Consider the following 16,646-nt stretch of genomic DNA (forward strand, 5'->3'; position numbering starts at 1 on the left):
TGTAGGACAAAAGCAAATGTGTGTGTGTGAAAAGAACCCCAAAACATTCAGAAAATTTAGCGCAAGTAATGGATAGAAGACTTTCATTACAAAAGTAAAGAGGTTTTATTGTCAAGTATGCTAAGTTCTCACTATCCCTACAGTAAGTCAACAAAGGACTCTCGGAACAGCCTGTTTCAACCCTACAAACCATAAAAACAGCAGTAGCATTTTTGAAAAAAAAATTCACATTTATTTACTGTCAAACAGGTGTTAATCTTTACATTGGATATTAGTGATGGGCTCTTATTAACAGCTGAAGTTTAAAAGAAAAAAAAAAAAAAGAACAAAATTAAAAGAAATGAAATTTTCACTGAAAATGTACACAATGCTTTAATTATAAAATAAATTAATGGCTAAACATAGGCAGAAAAGATCATGGAGTAATATTCCAGACTGTTATTTAAAAAATATATATATATTTATATAGGTCAGGCACCGCTTATTTCAGAATTTATAGAAGAAGCTTGTGCCAAGAATCCCTGTTCAATATTTTGCCAGATTTACCTAATTTGTGCAATTAAACGGCAACATTGGCTCCTGAATATACAATAAAGGCTCTTAAAAAAAATTAAAAACAAAGCATTTGGCATCAAATTAAAAACAAACAAAAAAATCTTAAATATTAACGTGGACCAAAAATGTCATGAAAAATTAAATGGTGATGATGCATTAGAATCGTCTCATTTAATAGAACATTAAACAAGCGTGTAATAAAAAATAAAAAGGGAAAAACTAAACAAAAAGACTTTGTGCAATCGAGATTTTCCACAATATTTTTTATCAATTTTAAAATTATTTCATCAACATTTGGACACAAATTTCACCCTAGCAATAGAACAAAATAGAATTTATTTTGTCATTATTTTTTTTTCCATGATAACAGTTCATTGTACAGTTGAGAAAACATATGAAATAAGGCCAGTGGCTTGATTGCTAGTGGTTAGACATGTTCTTTATTCTTTGCCTTAATGGAAAGGATCTGCAGTGAGGAGGAGAAAAAAAAAACCCAAAACAAAACAAAAACATCCTGCAGACTACTCAGAAACAGTATGGTACAGTAAATCTATCCCACAGGATTTCGGAGCCTACATCTTGTATATAATACAATGCAGGCCTCACAAAATGGCAACCGTATTTACAAACCAGGTTCTGGAGCTGCTGCAGCAAATGGCTGGATTTGCCGATTGTATTTAATTTATCCTCCAAAAAGTCTTTATTTCAGCAGCAGATTTATTAACTTTTATTTTTTTTTAAATACCGTGTTGGTACCTCTTTGCTTTGTAACAAATAATCTTAGTATACTCTGTGTATATACAAAGTTTTTTGTTGTTTTTTTTTTTTTCCATTTTTAATTTATTAAAAAAAAAAATTCACAGAACTGAAAATTGTCCATCACTTTCCTACACAATGGAGAGCTGTGAGTCCTTACAAGAATGCCAATCACAAATAAGGTGGCCTCAGTCGAAGAAATTAAGAGTCTTTTTTTTAATACCTGCAAGAGCCGTTTGCACTCCTAAAAATCTTTTTCTCTTTTTATTAAAGACTTGTGACTAACTGCATTTGTCCTTCTCTGACATCTCCTTCAGGAACGCAGCCTTCTTTGTTTATGGGGATAATGTAACCATCGCTATTGCCCCTGCTTATCTGGTAGTACATTTGAAGATGGTGACCAGCTCCAAGATTTGGCATGCTTTTATAATAAACGTCCTCGTTTTCACTCTTCCTAGAGGGCGATAAATCCTCTTCAACGTCGGGGCTACTCTCTGGGTAAGGAGAGTCCCGTAGGTTGGGCATACTAGTGTAGAGGGAGTCTCTATTTGGGGATTGAAGATTGTCGTCGGCTTCGGCGGTTAACTGTGACACATAGCTGTCCGTTCCTTCGGTCTTCACTTTTTTCTGTGGGTGATACAGAAGAGAGTGAGTCCGCTGAGGAATAAGTGGGGCTTCTAGCTCTTTGTGGTGAAGCTCCAGCCCAGGGTTATCACCGTGCATTAAGGAGGAAGCATCAGCTACTATGGCGTCGTCTTCACTGCTGCTTCCCCCGATAACAGTTTTGACAGGCAGGTTCCTCTCCAAATTATGGTTCTTGCTACTACACCGCAGATTGTTGTGCACTAGTTCTGAAATTATCATTTTTTCAAATGCTGTATCATTCAGACTTAGTCCACAGTCCACAACTTGCACTCCGTCACCGTAGTCCCCATTCCGTAGAGAGTAGCTGTTGTTAAAGTTACCATTTAGCGGTAGAGTATCCATGGCACTTGAATCCCTGACATGGTTCAGTGAATGTCCTGAAAGAGAATGAAACAAAAATATATACAATTTAGGGGATATTTTGTTCAAACGGTCAAGCATTTTAACTACAACAAATTTTAATGTCGTCTAGGACAAAGGTTTTTTTTTTTGTAAACAGCAATTTGTTTCAATAACAAATTGAGAATCGCACCGGGCTAATGTATCATATGTGCTATAGTAAAGCTAAGAGGACTGGATTATAATTTTTGTAAATTTCTCATTCTCGAAAATGAATATTTCATCATGGAATTTTGTCCTAAACAACACTAAAAGGTAAAGAATAAATATATATATATAAAATAAAAACTAAACAGATACATAAAATCATAGGCAAATGTACAACATAAACCAACAAACTGGCAAGCAACTAATTTAACAATGTCTCTAATGTTTCCCTTTTCTGGGGTGCAAAAAAAATGAAAGGAAAAAAAAAAGGAAAAAAATAAAATAAAAAAAATAATAAAGAAAAGAAAAGGAATGGAAAATGGACAAATACACGGAAGTCATGAGAAACAAGGACAGCCACCTTTCACGCAAGAGACAACAAGGTCCCACAAGCATCATCCACGACATGACGGAGCAGGTGGAAATGACTCACTGTGCACACTCACATTATGTCTGTCTGCTCAGGCTATCTGGGCTAAGTGTAGCTGATGTATAAAAGAAAGTAAAACGATTTATTGCAACAAGATGGATTACTAGGTTTCTCAGCAACTTATTTAGAGCAAGGGTTCAGCAAAAAGGATTACTAGCAATAAACAGCTTTTTGTTTCTGGTTAATGTTCTAGAGTTCACTAGTACTCCATCCGCAAGCCTCGGCTCCAGGCTTTTAGAAGTCAAGAGTTTGCCAGAAGCCCCTGTTGTCGGCATCGGTCACAGTGATACTGCGGAGTGAACCCACGCAGGCTAAGTAAAGTGTTAAAAGCCCAGGGTGAGCACCGGGCACCAAGGTCAAAATGCAGAAATGCCAGGAATTTCTGTAAGCAAGGGTTCACAGAAATTAACCAAATAAATACTGGATGTAGTAATGAGAAGACGTCTCTGCCATGCTGTCTCATGTACGAAACTGGCAAAAAGTCTACTGGGCATGTGGACGGAATGGTCTCCTTATGGAAAGAAACATGCTCTGAGTTGTAGACAAAATGATGTATGGTACACATTAATTAATAAAGAGAAAAAAAAAAGAAGAAATGGAAGAAAAAGTACGGTTTGGTTTGGATAAAAATCACTTGACTAAGAAAAATATGAAGAAAAAAAAAGTCATGGTATTTAAATTTTTTATTTTATTTATTTATTTTTGTATCTTGCAAACAGCCTATAAAGCTACTGCATCTTATGCAAGGCTTGGAAGAGAATGGAACAATGGGAGACGTGGCTGCTACAATGACCATGCTTAAGGCTGCAGCCTGTTAACAAGGCACAGAGTTTAAAATGCAAATTGGTTTAAGTGAGAAAGGGTTGTAACATTCTCAAAAACAGCAACAGTCGACTAATAACTTTAATTTTAACCAATAAAGACATTACTGGCGTAATAGATGTCAACAGACGAGTAAGACACGTAACGAACACACTGTTGAATTAAAAAAAAATTCTTCATTATAAAGCATTACTTTATAATGAAATACTACCAAACATTTCTATAGATTACCAATGTACAGAATAAAAAAAAAAAAAAAAAAAAAGTGGGTCTTGCCTACCACATTATTTCTATACATTTTTAAAAACGCTACAGAATCTTTTCCCACTTTTGACCAACTTGCATTTTGGTTTTCTTTGGTCTATATTTTTGTTCAGATGACTTAACTGTGATATAAGAAATGTGTATAAAATTGATCACAAGGAAAAATCGGTAATAAAAATTAAATATTCTGCACCGTGCAGATATCAAAGGTGTGCAAAAATCAATGACTGAAATAAATGAGAGTTGCTAAACAGGCTTTGTGTCGATAACAAAAAAGGAATGCTATTCCTAATTATAGATTTTTAAATTTCAAATTTGATTTGAAATTTCCAGAGTATTAATTTTTTTTGCTTCAAAATTTTATTTTTACCCCAATACATTACATTGTACAGAGAAATAGGTCACTTTCTCTGACGTGCTGCAACAAGCACATAAGAAAATAGTTTCTCTCATTTGTAGAATCTTTTTTTTCAGGTAATTCACTAGAAGTCTTTCCTTAGCCTGTAGCAAGATTACTGTGGGAAATGTAGGAATGATAAGCAAATAAAACATTTCTGCTTGACAGCACTCCTTAAAAAACAGCAAATTATTTCAGCATTGCAAATATATTACCAAAGGAGATTGTAGTATATCCATTGCTGTTATTCCAAATGTAGACAAAAAGTCCAGATTCAATTTGAAAATTAATTTTACTATGACTTTGAATACAGATTGTGAACCACTTGCCCGCTGAGTCTATTTCATGATTGAGAATTATGTTTTAAATGTGCCTGTTTAAAAACCATGCTGAAAAAATTTACATTTGATAGGCAAAGTTAAGTTTTACTCCCATACTTGTCTCTCTGTAGTTCGCTAGAGGAAAGCATAAGTAAGAAAAAAAACAAAAAAAACAAACAAAAAGATAAAAAATAAAAAACAAGAGAACAGAAAGGACAGACTGACGTTAAAATCGAATTAAGTGTTACATGTTTTACAATTAGCAGAACAACGGATGAAAAAATTGTCTTCTATATATCAATATACAACAAACACTAAACACTAACACAACTATAAAGGTGTACTAGTACTACTGTAGGATTATCAAGGAAAAAAAAAAAAAAGTGTAGACATTATGGCTCATAGACCGGCATGAAGCTGCACTATACTATAGTCTGCGCCGGTAACATATTGCACAATGCTTCACGCCAATGTGCAATAATCAATCTAGTCCAAAAGCGTAAAATTCCTCAAAGCTAAAACTGCGCCTAGTATGATAGAGAGCTGTACCTCTACGGGGAAAAATATCTTGATGGTGGACTCTTGGACCTTCAGTGTCAGTCCTGAAATAGTATATTAAGATTTATGCCACCTGTGTTAAAAACATGGATAATTATAGGTAAATACCGGTAACAACACTATAATATAGTGCAGTTGTAAGAGGCCGGCATAGACAGTGCTGCATGTCTGTTAATACTTAGGATAGAGAAAGAACTGCAGGTCTAAAAGTTTTTATCTTAAGGAATGTGGTGAGCAAAAGAACGAATGAATTAAGTAGTAGCACACCTGGTGGGTTAAACACAGGAGCAGTAGGGGTATTACATACAACAGTTTCGGCGAGCAGTGTGTTATAGGGGTTGTTAGTGCCGTGGGGTCGAAGAAGAGGGTTTGTTAGTAGATAATTGCCAGTCATTCCTAAGGTAGAGAAAAAAAATAAAGACATCAGTTCATGTGACGTCAAGAAGCACAAACAGCCCTCTTTCCCAAAAATAAATTTAAATAAAAATATATATATATTTAAAAAAAAAATAAAATGGTCATAAAAAAAAGCTATAGGCGTTGATGAGCAGCTCTGCACTTGTTAAATATAATTCAGTTCGAAACACGGGATTATGTTTGAACAGCTAATTTGTAAGAGAAAATGGAGCATTGTGGCAAAGTTTTACTAATTCACAGGTGCCTTAAAAAATTCCCTAAAGTAAACACCATCCGAGAATGACATTTAATAATTTACACAGAATTACTGTCAGACAAGACGGGTAATTAAAGGCAAGGAAATTGACGTAATGTTTCAAGATGCTGCAGCTAGGAAAAAAAAAAAAAATGGAACCTTCTTTTTTGCCAGCAAAGAGGGAATTCTAGGTTTAATGAATATTTTAGCATTGGGGCAATCCCTAATGGAAACATCTGTGTTAATAAAAAAAAAAAAAAAAAAATGGTAATAAAAAAAACTAAGAAAAAAGGGAAAAGAAAAACAAATATGGAGAGAGCAAGATAAAATTTGCCAAAAAAAGGGCATTACTTATGCAAAAGAGACATGCTGCGAAAGGCGGACAGTATTCCAAGCACGTTTTAACACAAAATAAAAAACAAAAACATACATGCAAAACAAATTCCAACAGTTGTGGTAACAAATTTCATTGTTGGCTATTAACAATGTTGAGCTCAAGAGTATTAAAAAAAAAAAGAAAAAAAAAAAAAAAGAGAACTGTTCCATGGCAAATACTTACTTAAAATAACAAAATGTGAATAAAAATTACACAAAAGTAATAAAAAAAAAATGGAAATTATAAAATAAAAAAGTGTGTTAGATTGTTTGGCTGTGACCTCTACCAAACAGAGCTGTACTTCTAAGGAAAAATGTTCTCTTATGAAATAAAGCTCCAAAATACACATGGATCCAATTTTGATTTGCCAAGTATATAAAAGGTTTCATACAAATTTTAAATACAATTAATATATACAAAATCATAAAGTGAGTCTAACCTATTAAAGGGCCAATAAAATTCTAAATGAAATAAAAACTTTAAAATATCATTAAGAATCAATAGAAATAAAAGGTAGGTTTTTATATGTAAATGAATGAAACTTATATTTTAATAATATTTTTATAATATTTTAATTACTAGCCACAGTGTAGCTCATCAGTCACTAATAGGCAAGGTGCTGACCCCCAGCACCCAAGTGATCGGCTGTTCAGTAACTGCCCACTTGAATAAGAGCTGGGCTGAAGTTTTATGTTGCCCCCACTACTGCAAAGCTCATCAGTGATTGATAACATATCCTGTGAATAGCACATCCATATTTTTTGCTCAGAAAACGTTACACAGTAGAAGTTCCACTGTCAGCACCCCACAACAGGGTGGCCATCTTTAAAGTTTATGGCATATTTTATTCATTTACTTTTGAAAACCATTACAATTTTTTTTTGTTGTTCAACAACCCTTTTTGTGCAATAAAACTGTGCCCCTTCTTTAGAGAGAAGTTATCATCACCTCTATCTTGACCCAATAAGTCACTGGGGTGGCCCCCCAAGGCTTCAGCCTTGATCCCTTTCTTCTTGTATAGGTGTGGTGAGAAAGCTATACATTATGGCTTTTAGAGTCGAGAGAAACAACTGGGGACCACCTTGATGAATCGTGGTTTGGGCAGCATACAAGTGATGATAGTTGCCCTTTCAATTTATACACTTAAAGTTCTATACTGGATGCAAAGGTTGATGTTGGAGCCAGGCCTTAGAAACAGGTGTCTAAAACTACAACAACCCGCCTTCCCCCAATTTATATCTATTGGCCTCTATTTTACCACACAGATGTGGCTGATGGAGAAAGACTCATGATATGGTACTCCCCAGAGGCACTTCTGGGAGCTATATCCTACAACTGCTTCTGTAAATAGGCATCAGGTGCCACTCTTGGCAAAACTCCCCCCAAAACTATTAAAATTTACAAAACTTGATAAAACAAGGCCGGGGTAAGATCAATGGAAATAATTGACGACCACAATGGAATGTGGGTAGTTACCTTGGTTAAGTGTGGATGTGCTGTTTATGTCACCTGAGATAAAGGAAGATTCAGATTGCTTTCTCACTGTGTCATTCCACATTCTTCTGATTCGGCTCTGTTGGCAACAAAAATAATAAAAAAAAACAAAAACAAAACAAAATAATAAATTTTTGGATTTTTCCTTTCCCGCTTATTGCACAGTGCACCATTATGCGGCAATTACATTAGATGCAGTTAAGGCTAATTGATTATTATGAAATAGGTTTAGGAGGGTGCAGAGTATTACATAAATCAAAAAGACCCGCAGAAAAGATTTTAAAAGGGAATCGACTAGGTGAAAAAGACAGGGGGGGGGGAAGCTGTATTTGCCGTCTAGATGACTGTAATGAGGAGACAATTAGTGTATCTGAACTGTGAGTCTCTAAAGGGTTGCTATAAATAAGGTTAATTAAAAACGCTGTCAACTTCTTTGTTACCTGGGTGCCAGAGGAATATCGAGCGCTGGTTCTTGCAGTCGAAGCTTTCACCACGCTGTGAGGGCTTTCGGTTGGAAGACCACCACAGCAGTAAGTGTGCCTGAAACACTTGCTGTACTCCTTACGTACCTGTGAAAGGGATATACAGGTTAAACAAGGCAGAGATATAAAAGTGGAGCGTGGGTCCCTTTCATCTAGCGATTTTTAATGGGTTTGTTTATTCGGCCATTGATTTACTGCGGTAAAGTCAACAAAAGTAGCAGCTGACATTCTTGGAGAACTTAATTAGCATCTGTCTCGTGTAGCAGCTCTCTAGGGTCATAATGAAATATAAAAGTTTCTTTCATTAGCTCAACTTTTGACTGAACTGGAATTCAAAGGATCACAGCAAAGCTACTTTAGACTGACGCTGGCACAAGGCTGAAATTATTATGGTTATTTCCACCATAAAAGACACCCCGATCATAAAATGATTACAATTAAAGTTAATACAGATCATTAAAGTTGCGATAAAAGGGCAACTAAATTGAAAGGAGGTCTAGGAAAAATCAGTGCTATGCCATTAACATCCAAATAACAGCATCTCTGCAAGCACAATCTTGCTACATTGTAACGGGTAAACTGTACACATTGCTTTATGACTTAGGGCCCGTTCAAACTACATAATCGGCGTCGAAATTGTACACCGAATCCGGCCTGCTGTCTCTTTCAATAAGACGTCTCGTGTGCCTCTGCCCCTCTCCACTCAAAGAACTGACATGTCAATTCTATGAGCGGAGAGTGGAGGTGCGCAAGGCCTCCCATTGAAAGAGATAGCAGGCAGGATTCTGCGTGGAATCTGCAGGCGGGGATTGCGAGCGGAATTTCAGCGCTGTTTCCGTAGTGTGAACGGGCCCTAATTGTTGGCCGATTGGTCCATCTGACCCATGAACATTTGACAGTTGATTGGTCATGTGTGCTCTGGTGCTGGTTTGCAAAAATCCAGCAAGCCCAACCCCCCGTCTACAGACATAAGTTGTCAGAGGGTTCAGATGCTGCCATACACCTTAGATCATTAGCCAGTTTTAGTATAAGCATGACATGTGTTTGTGTCCGTATTACAGGTATAAGTCCTGGCCTGACTGAAGCCTGGAGACCTAAAGTAAAGGACGTAGGATGCCGTGATGGTCATTAGATCCAGGGTTGGACTGGCACTTGCATCCGTAATATAAAAGTTTGTTTGAAAAAGACCTAAAGAATGAGAAGCAGCCTCAAAAGAGTATCCAAAAATCATATAGTTGTTTCTGTCCCTTACATACACTGAAAAATATACATATATAGCCCAGCTTGGACCCCCAATCAACCAGATTCTTTGGCATACCAGTCAATTCCTACACTCAACATACCAAAAGTCCTGGGGGCAACATCTGTACGGAATTTGTATGTTCCCCCCGCCCTCCAAAGACATACAGTACTAATAAATTAAGTTGGAAACGAGATTGTGAATCCCAATAGAGACAAGGCCAAACATGAGGGATGATAAAGTACAGTGCTGTGAAATATACTACTCTCCTATTTTCTACATTTTCTACTAGTTGTAACCAACAGCCTAACTAGATATCTGGCCCAAAGCTGGGTTGCTTTTCCCTTAAATATATACTCCAGGAGACAGAATGGGTCAAAATGATTAGAAAAGGATAGTGAGTAATTTCGGCCAATAGCAACCTTCATGTAAATCAATACTCTTTCAAAAAAGCTGAAATCCCCAACTTTTCGAAAGCTGAAAACAATGTAAGAGTCGAATTTAATTTTTCATTTCCTCTGTGTCTTGGTGCAAATTATTTTCTTGCACAAAATGACAGGAGAGTAACACAGAGAAAGTCTGTTATGCACAAGAAAATGACTATCCTCCAAGACCATGACCTTATCTCACTGTCAGTGCCCAACAGGATTGTGAAAGATCTGTATGTCTGTGAATGCCGGCAGTGTCTGTTTCAGCCTAGAGTATTTTTATACTGCCATATCCTTAAGCAATTTTAAAGCTGGGAAAATAAAGCTTTCTTTATGGAATAAAATTATCGCATATCTGCAGCCACATAAAGCTCCCATGACTCATTGTACAATATACTTTCCTTTAAAAATAGCTGTAGAAATTGCACAATGTTGACCTACGATAGGGATCAAGACTAAGTTATTTTCCGATTTTTGCAGAACCACTAGACCCGTCTAACAGAAAGGCATGATGGAACTTGTAGTTTAGAATTACCTCGAGAGACACCGTCTTGAGAATTCGAGTTGGAACCGTAATGGATATTAACTGCCTCAAAACATCTCAGAACTAGGACAATACCAATCAAAGCGGTATTTTGCCCAAATAACCCCCGTTGCCAGAACCAGCTCTCTTCATACCTATATTGCTAGGAATGCACATTATCTGTCTGTATTGCACATCCCTCTGTCATTACTGGTAAAATTACAGCTTGCTAGGAGCGGATAGAAACGCAACGTTATCATCTTGTCAAGTCAGAAACATAATAGTTTTCACTTTCACAATTCTAGCTCAATTTGGTGACCGACTAGTAATAATGGAATAAAAAAAAAAAAAAAATACTAGAGACCAGAGATAAAAAAAAAAAGAAAAAAACACAAAAAAAAAAAAAGAAAGAAAAGAAAACAAGGATCAAATATGCAGAGAAGAACAGGATTTCACCATAAAATACTGATTGTATGATTTAAGGAGATCTTTAGACAAGCCATGTACTTTGATGAAGTGTAAAACATCAAAATCTCTCCTGTCAGATGTTAGATTATCAAAATTATAGAGAATAAAGGGGTTATACCAAGATTCCACTCTGACTGGTGGGGTTTGACTGCCGAGACCCTCACAGACCATGAAATCGTGTGGTTTGTCCTAGGGTGAAGGAACCAGCATGCTTGTTTAATTGACACCTTTTTCACTTGCCATGGGGTTGCTGAGGATAATCCCATAGTGAGCGAGTGCTCCATTCACTGTGAGCACAAGGGCCCCCTCATGATCGGTGGAGGTTCCAGTGTTCAGACTTCCACTGATATTGTGGATAAGTGATATGTTTTAATTTTGGAAAGACCTCCTTTAGAATTCTTGTGTGCCATGCCCTTAAAGGGGTTTTCCAGATAGCAGAAAAGGTATTTCCTGTTGAGCTCCGGTCCACTGCCATCCTCAGCATGTCTCAGAAGCATACCTTCTAAGACAAGAGGAGGGATGTTTTAGGTCATTATTGCGTATGGGCCAAGCTACGCCTGCACGTGAATGTATACTTCCAAGATGTGCTAAAAACAAAAGCAGAGCTCTGGAAGTATAAAGGAGAATAATTTCTGGTCCCCGGAAAATTTTTACCCAAAAGGCTACAAGGGCTGTCTCATGAAGTTGCACTGTATTACATGAAGATCATTCAGTGGAAAGGCCAAGTCCTTAGCTATAGTTTACATACAGCAATAGGTTTTATTTTTGGTCTCAAACCAACATGACTTTGGACCAATCAGCTGTAGAAATAATCAAAATTTACTCTAGATAAAAAGAACAAAATTTTGTGATGGACATTGCCTTCAAGAAAACACTGCTCAATACTGTAAACGTTACACATATGCAAACAAACACTTCAATGTGTTAAAATGTCATTCATCAGACACTTACTTTCTTCTGAAGGGCACAGTGAAATATAAAAATAAACATTCCTTGGAAGGCGTTGAACACTGTGAAGAGGTACGTCATTACAACAGTCTCCTCATTGATGAGGAACAGGCCGAAAGACCACGTAACACCGAGCAGACACATGAGGGCGAAAGCACCAAGAACCCAGGACCTAAGGAGAGACAAGGATGAGGACTATTATTGAAGCTAGTCACATAAATATTTTTGAAACATTAATTTTTCCAGGATTTACAAAATGTCAGATTTTGATCCTTCTCTTAAATGTATCAAGCTACAAAAAAGTTGTCAACACTGTTGTAATGCAGATTGTCAATAATGATATATCAGATATGAGAATGACCAGCTTCTGTGAATAAAAAGAGGAAGAGTTGCTCTACATTGAGATAAAGTATCGTTATAGAACATTCAAATTCAAAATTTGTAAACTGATTTACATACAAAGTGCTATGAGTAACAGTCAAACATGCCATTTGAAATTTATTCCCATGTGCCCTTTATTGTCGTCGCCCAGCTGGCCATAAAATCGGGGATGTGGCTCTGATAAGCTTCAAGAACTGGTCAATACAAAGATCTATGCCTTGCGTCTTTTTGTTTTCTTGTTCAACAGAACAGGTCTCGAGCATGGCACTTGCTAGCATTGGACAGTGGCTTCAGTTAGTGTCCTGCACCGTAGCAACGATGTGTCCCCGCACCAATGGGGGTGGGAGACCAATGCTGGACTTAGAATTTAATGTGAAGAACGTTCAATTCAAATAATAGGACTGTTACAAACTTTTTTACAGGACAACTAAAATTTAATGCACCTAGTGGAAATGACAATATTCGTGGTCACTATTATATCACTGTTAACCATAAAAAGAAGAGTAAAGTCAGCCAAACGTAATGATTTATGTGCAATCGACCAACAATTTTATGTGTATGGGTTTGTGCCACCTCCCTTCCTAGAAACAGTGGGGAAAGAAGAATCGCTCATGTTGAAAGAGCCAAAAGGTATCTGGCAGTGGTTTGTTCTTCTCACCCCTAAAAACTTTTATGGGGAAGATGAGCTGTTGGGTTACAAATACTCAGTCACCTCAAAGGAGTTATCCAGCACTACAAAAACATGGCCACTTTCTTCCCGAGACAACCCCACTCTTGTCTCCAGTTCAGGAGGGGTTTGCAACTAAGCTTTATTCACTTCAATGGAATTAAGTTTCAAAACCTGCACCCAAACTAGAGGCAAGAGTGGTGCTGTATCTGGAAAAAAAGACCATGTTTTGTTTTTGTAGCACTAGATAACCCCTTTTAATGTATCTGGAAGGGTCCTTAATACATTGGCTGATCAGATCAGTAAACTGAAAATCAGAGCAAAAAACATTTATCTATAGGGTTATTGATAGCACTTATGTAAATCAAGAGTGTGAACTATAGTCTATTACAAAGCAGCTTTCATCAACAACTCAACTTTAAGGGAAAACCTATAGGTCCCGATTCCAATTTTACTATTCACATATCTAGAGTTCACTTTTATGCTTATGATGTCTCATCACAAAAAGCTGAAATGAATATTAAAATACACCGAGAAAGTAATGAAGCACAACCTGACAACCACAATGAGGGGGGAGACAAAATAGAGAACATGGATGGTGGAGACAAACACGAGACTAGAGACAGGACTGGGACATTGCTATGTATAACCCAACTAAAAATGAACAGAAAAAAAAAAAAAAACTGAGATGGAATGGAGGACAAGGAAGGTTTCAGTTAGGGCATTCCACATCTAGCTAATGGTCTCTTACTTGATAAAAGGCTTATTATCTTCATATCTAGAGAGCATTACAAGCAGAGGAGAGAAATCAAATTGTTAGAGACAGAAGTGGAGCAGAGAAAAAGCTGAATTTTTATACACAAGGCAAAAATATAAAAAAAAGTAAGGGAAGTGGGTCGGAGTTATGCGTTTTCAAATTATGAAAAATATATATATTGGGGTTTGGAATAGGGATTAAAAATTGTTCTATTAGTTAAGATCATGCTAGAATTGTTAACGTAAGGCTTCACCTTACCCAGGTAAGTCCGTATTATAGTAGCCGTCGCATACACGATAATTACTGGAGTTGATGAGACAAAGGGAGGAAGAGGAAAGAAAGAGAGAGATGCTAAAACAAAAACCTCTCTACCATCATGCAACATGCAATGAGGAGATTATTATTATAGCACAGAAAGACAAGCCTATGCCCTGGTGGTTACTGCTCTGAGGTCTTGTGCGGTTAAGCTCAAATTCTACTACAGACTAGACAACCAGACAGATAACCCAAACTGCCCACCTCCTATTGCCATGGGCTACTACTAAAGTCCTGTTTGTATCCCTTCACCATCCCTCAAGTTTGGGGAGCACAGCAAACATGTTTGTATTCTGGAGAAGGGAGTAAAGGCTGCAAGACTAATCTATCGGCAGCTTATCTTTCGGAGAAGAAAAGGATTGGACATGTTGAAATACAACATGCCCAACCCTAACTCCCATGACAAGTGCAGTTGAGAGACAGAGAGTTGGGAGGCTCCCATACACAGTAGATGGCTGGTCAATCCCACCAGAATATGCAGGCTCAGCTAAAGTGGTCTATTGTATAAGACCATATTACTCATGCTCAGAAAAGCCAAATGGTGCCCATACACCATAAATTAAAGTCAGCTGACAGTATTAAGTGTATGGTGGCCTCCCAGAGGTGCCGAATGTTCGCATGTATAGGGAGGCCAGCAGCAATAACTAACGACAGTTATTAGAGACATACGGGCAACTTTCTCCCCAAAGCAAATAACAATGTCCGATGGTGTGGACCTGAATGACAAAAGCCTAACACCTCATGGATGGGGTCATAACACCTTTCCATTTCCAAGGTTAGGCTTCCCAATTGAAAAAAAAAAAAAAAAAAAAGGAAAAATTGTCCACACCTCTATGCCTCTGTTTACACTGCAGATTGCAGGCTGCATGTGGTTTAAGTACAGAAAAGAAAACAGAAAGTGCAACAGCAACCTACAGGTGCAGGTGCTTACTGTATATATACTGCCCCCGCCATACACACGATAAAAACCTGCTCTATAGATATTAAAAAAAATTAGGATCCTATCTTCCCAGTTGTAGGCCTTTTTAACTCAGGAGAGGCCAATACTAGCCTGAAAATCCAAGAGTAGGACACTTTGATCTAATAGTTTGCTAAGATCCTCATTTTTTAATATCTATAGAGCAAGTTTTTATAGTGTGTATGCCAGGGAGAGTATATATGGCAAGCACTTGCACCTGTAGGTTGCTGCTGCACTGTTTTTTTTTTGTCTAGGCTTCCCAATTGATCAGGAATTACTAAACTAACAACTAGGTTTTAGCCTTCTTGGTTTCAGTTGCTTTCAAAAATTCACAAAAATGATCTTAAGCTACTAACCTAATTTTTCCTTTACAGACTTCAAATCATCATCTTATAACATCTCGTAAGCACCGGCTATACAACCCTTTCAGCACCTATTGTTCTTTGGCTTGGCATTGATACTATCATACTTTTTTTTTTTTTTTTAATAAATGACCACACAATAACACTGAGGACGACAACTAAGACTAAGACACTAAGACTTTTAAACTCCTGGTTTCTTCCCAAGAATTCAAGGGGCATTCGGATTAAAACAAACATTTGCTTAATTAGTTGACTATATCAGATAATCTGCAAGTTAACATTAGTATTAAAGAGTCAATTCTCAGAGGAGAGCTGGATTACGAGTGGAAAGTACTTACAATCCCTACATCACAAAAGCCATTTAGCAAAACAAACCTCACATAATCATATCAGCCTTGTGGACGAGAACATCATTTTAAACTGCATTTTAAATGCAAATGAAATTACCCTATTGCTACAGAGTACTTTAATTCATTTATGCAATTTTGTAGCATCATTTCAGGGAACAAATTATCTATCTTTGACCAGTGCGTACAACAACTGTGGAAGAAGCGTGACGGTATCCGGCTTAATGGACTACTGACATCTCTATTGCTGACTGATAAACTGCCGAATGGTGAATGCAGAATTCCCGTTCAGAACGGAGCACGTAGGTCACTTACTTAATGTTTTCCAGGCGGCTGGAGTCTGGTTTTAAAGTGTTGGAGTGCTTCACCATTTTGCACAGCGTGATCACCAAGAAAACGAGATTGAGCTACGAAGGGAAGAAATAGAAAATGTTCAAAAATATGCAAAATATAGTTTAGAAAGCACGTTTGAAAGCTTGGATAAGAAACTTCAATATTAATCTAATAAATAACATCTTGACACATAAAAGGGCTTAGAGTTGTTCAGTTAAAAATGGGTCTTCTAAAAATATATTCGGCTTTCAACAATTTTAGGTAATTACTTGAACACTTCCACTCTAAAATAAAAAGCTTAACATGTGGCCAAGTTATACTGCATGAAAGTCTTAAAGTCCTCTGCTAGATACCCACTGGCCTTTTACAGGGTAGTTCTTGAGGCCATAAAGGACCTTCATTGGTTTTCAATGCTTTAATGCAAATGTCAGAGCAAGACCACAACTGACCATGACATACATAGCCAAGGCTACATTCACACTGCATGCACACTGCCCTACTTTTGAAGTCTACATAGGTTACCTAGTTTGAAAGCTTGCCTACATACAGTAGCACCCGACAGAAGGGCAAAATTGTGGCGTAAATGTAAAGTGCATACAATTAGAAAATTCTAGAAGTTAAA

At 37.1% G+C, this 16,646-nt stretch overlaps 1 protein-coding gene across 18 annotated transcripts in view; it reads right to left on the reverse strand.

Moving 5' to 3' along the window:
* Positions 1-209: 209 nt before the first annotated feature.
* Positions 210-16,646, reverse strand: part of ADGRL2 (adhesion G protein-coupled receptor L2) — a 179,555-nt gene continuing 163,118 nt past the window's right edge. For 7 of the 18 annotated variants that reach the window (XM_069981496.1, XM_069981493.1, XM_069981490.1 and 4 more), the window contains 6 exons: positions 16,007-16,098; positions 11,908-12,076; positions 8,256-8,384; positions 7,798-7,894; positions 5,561-5,689; positions 210-2,333 (listed from right to left, as the gene is read on the reverse strand). In XM_069981496.1, coding sequence (XP_069837597.1) covers positions 1,579-2,333; positions 5,561-5,689; positions 7,798-7,894; positions 8,256-8,384; positions 11,908-12,076; positions 16,007-16,098 — 1,371 coding nt within the window. In that variant the 3' untranslated portion in view covers positions 210-1,578. Of the gene's footprint in view, positions 2,334-5,284; positions 5,367-5,560; positions 5,690-7,797; positions 7,895-8,255; positions 8,385-11,907; positions 12,077-16,006; positions 16,099-16,646 lie in introns of those variants that run through there. The other 11 variants (XM_069981501.1, XM_069981499.1, XM_069981500.1 and 8 more) reach the window with 6 other exon arrangements.

The sequence above is a fragment of the Dendropsophus ebraccatus genome, chromosome 8, assembly GCF_027789765.1.
Source record: "Dendropsophus ebraccatus isolate aDenEbr1 chromosome 8, aDenEbr1.pat, whole genome shotgun sequence".
Lineage (NCBI taxonomy): Eukaryota > Metazoa > Chordata > Amphibia > Anura > Hylidae > Dendropsophus > Dendropsophus ebraccatus.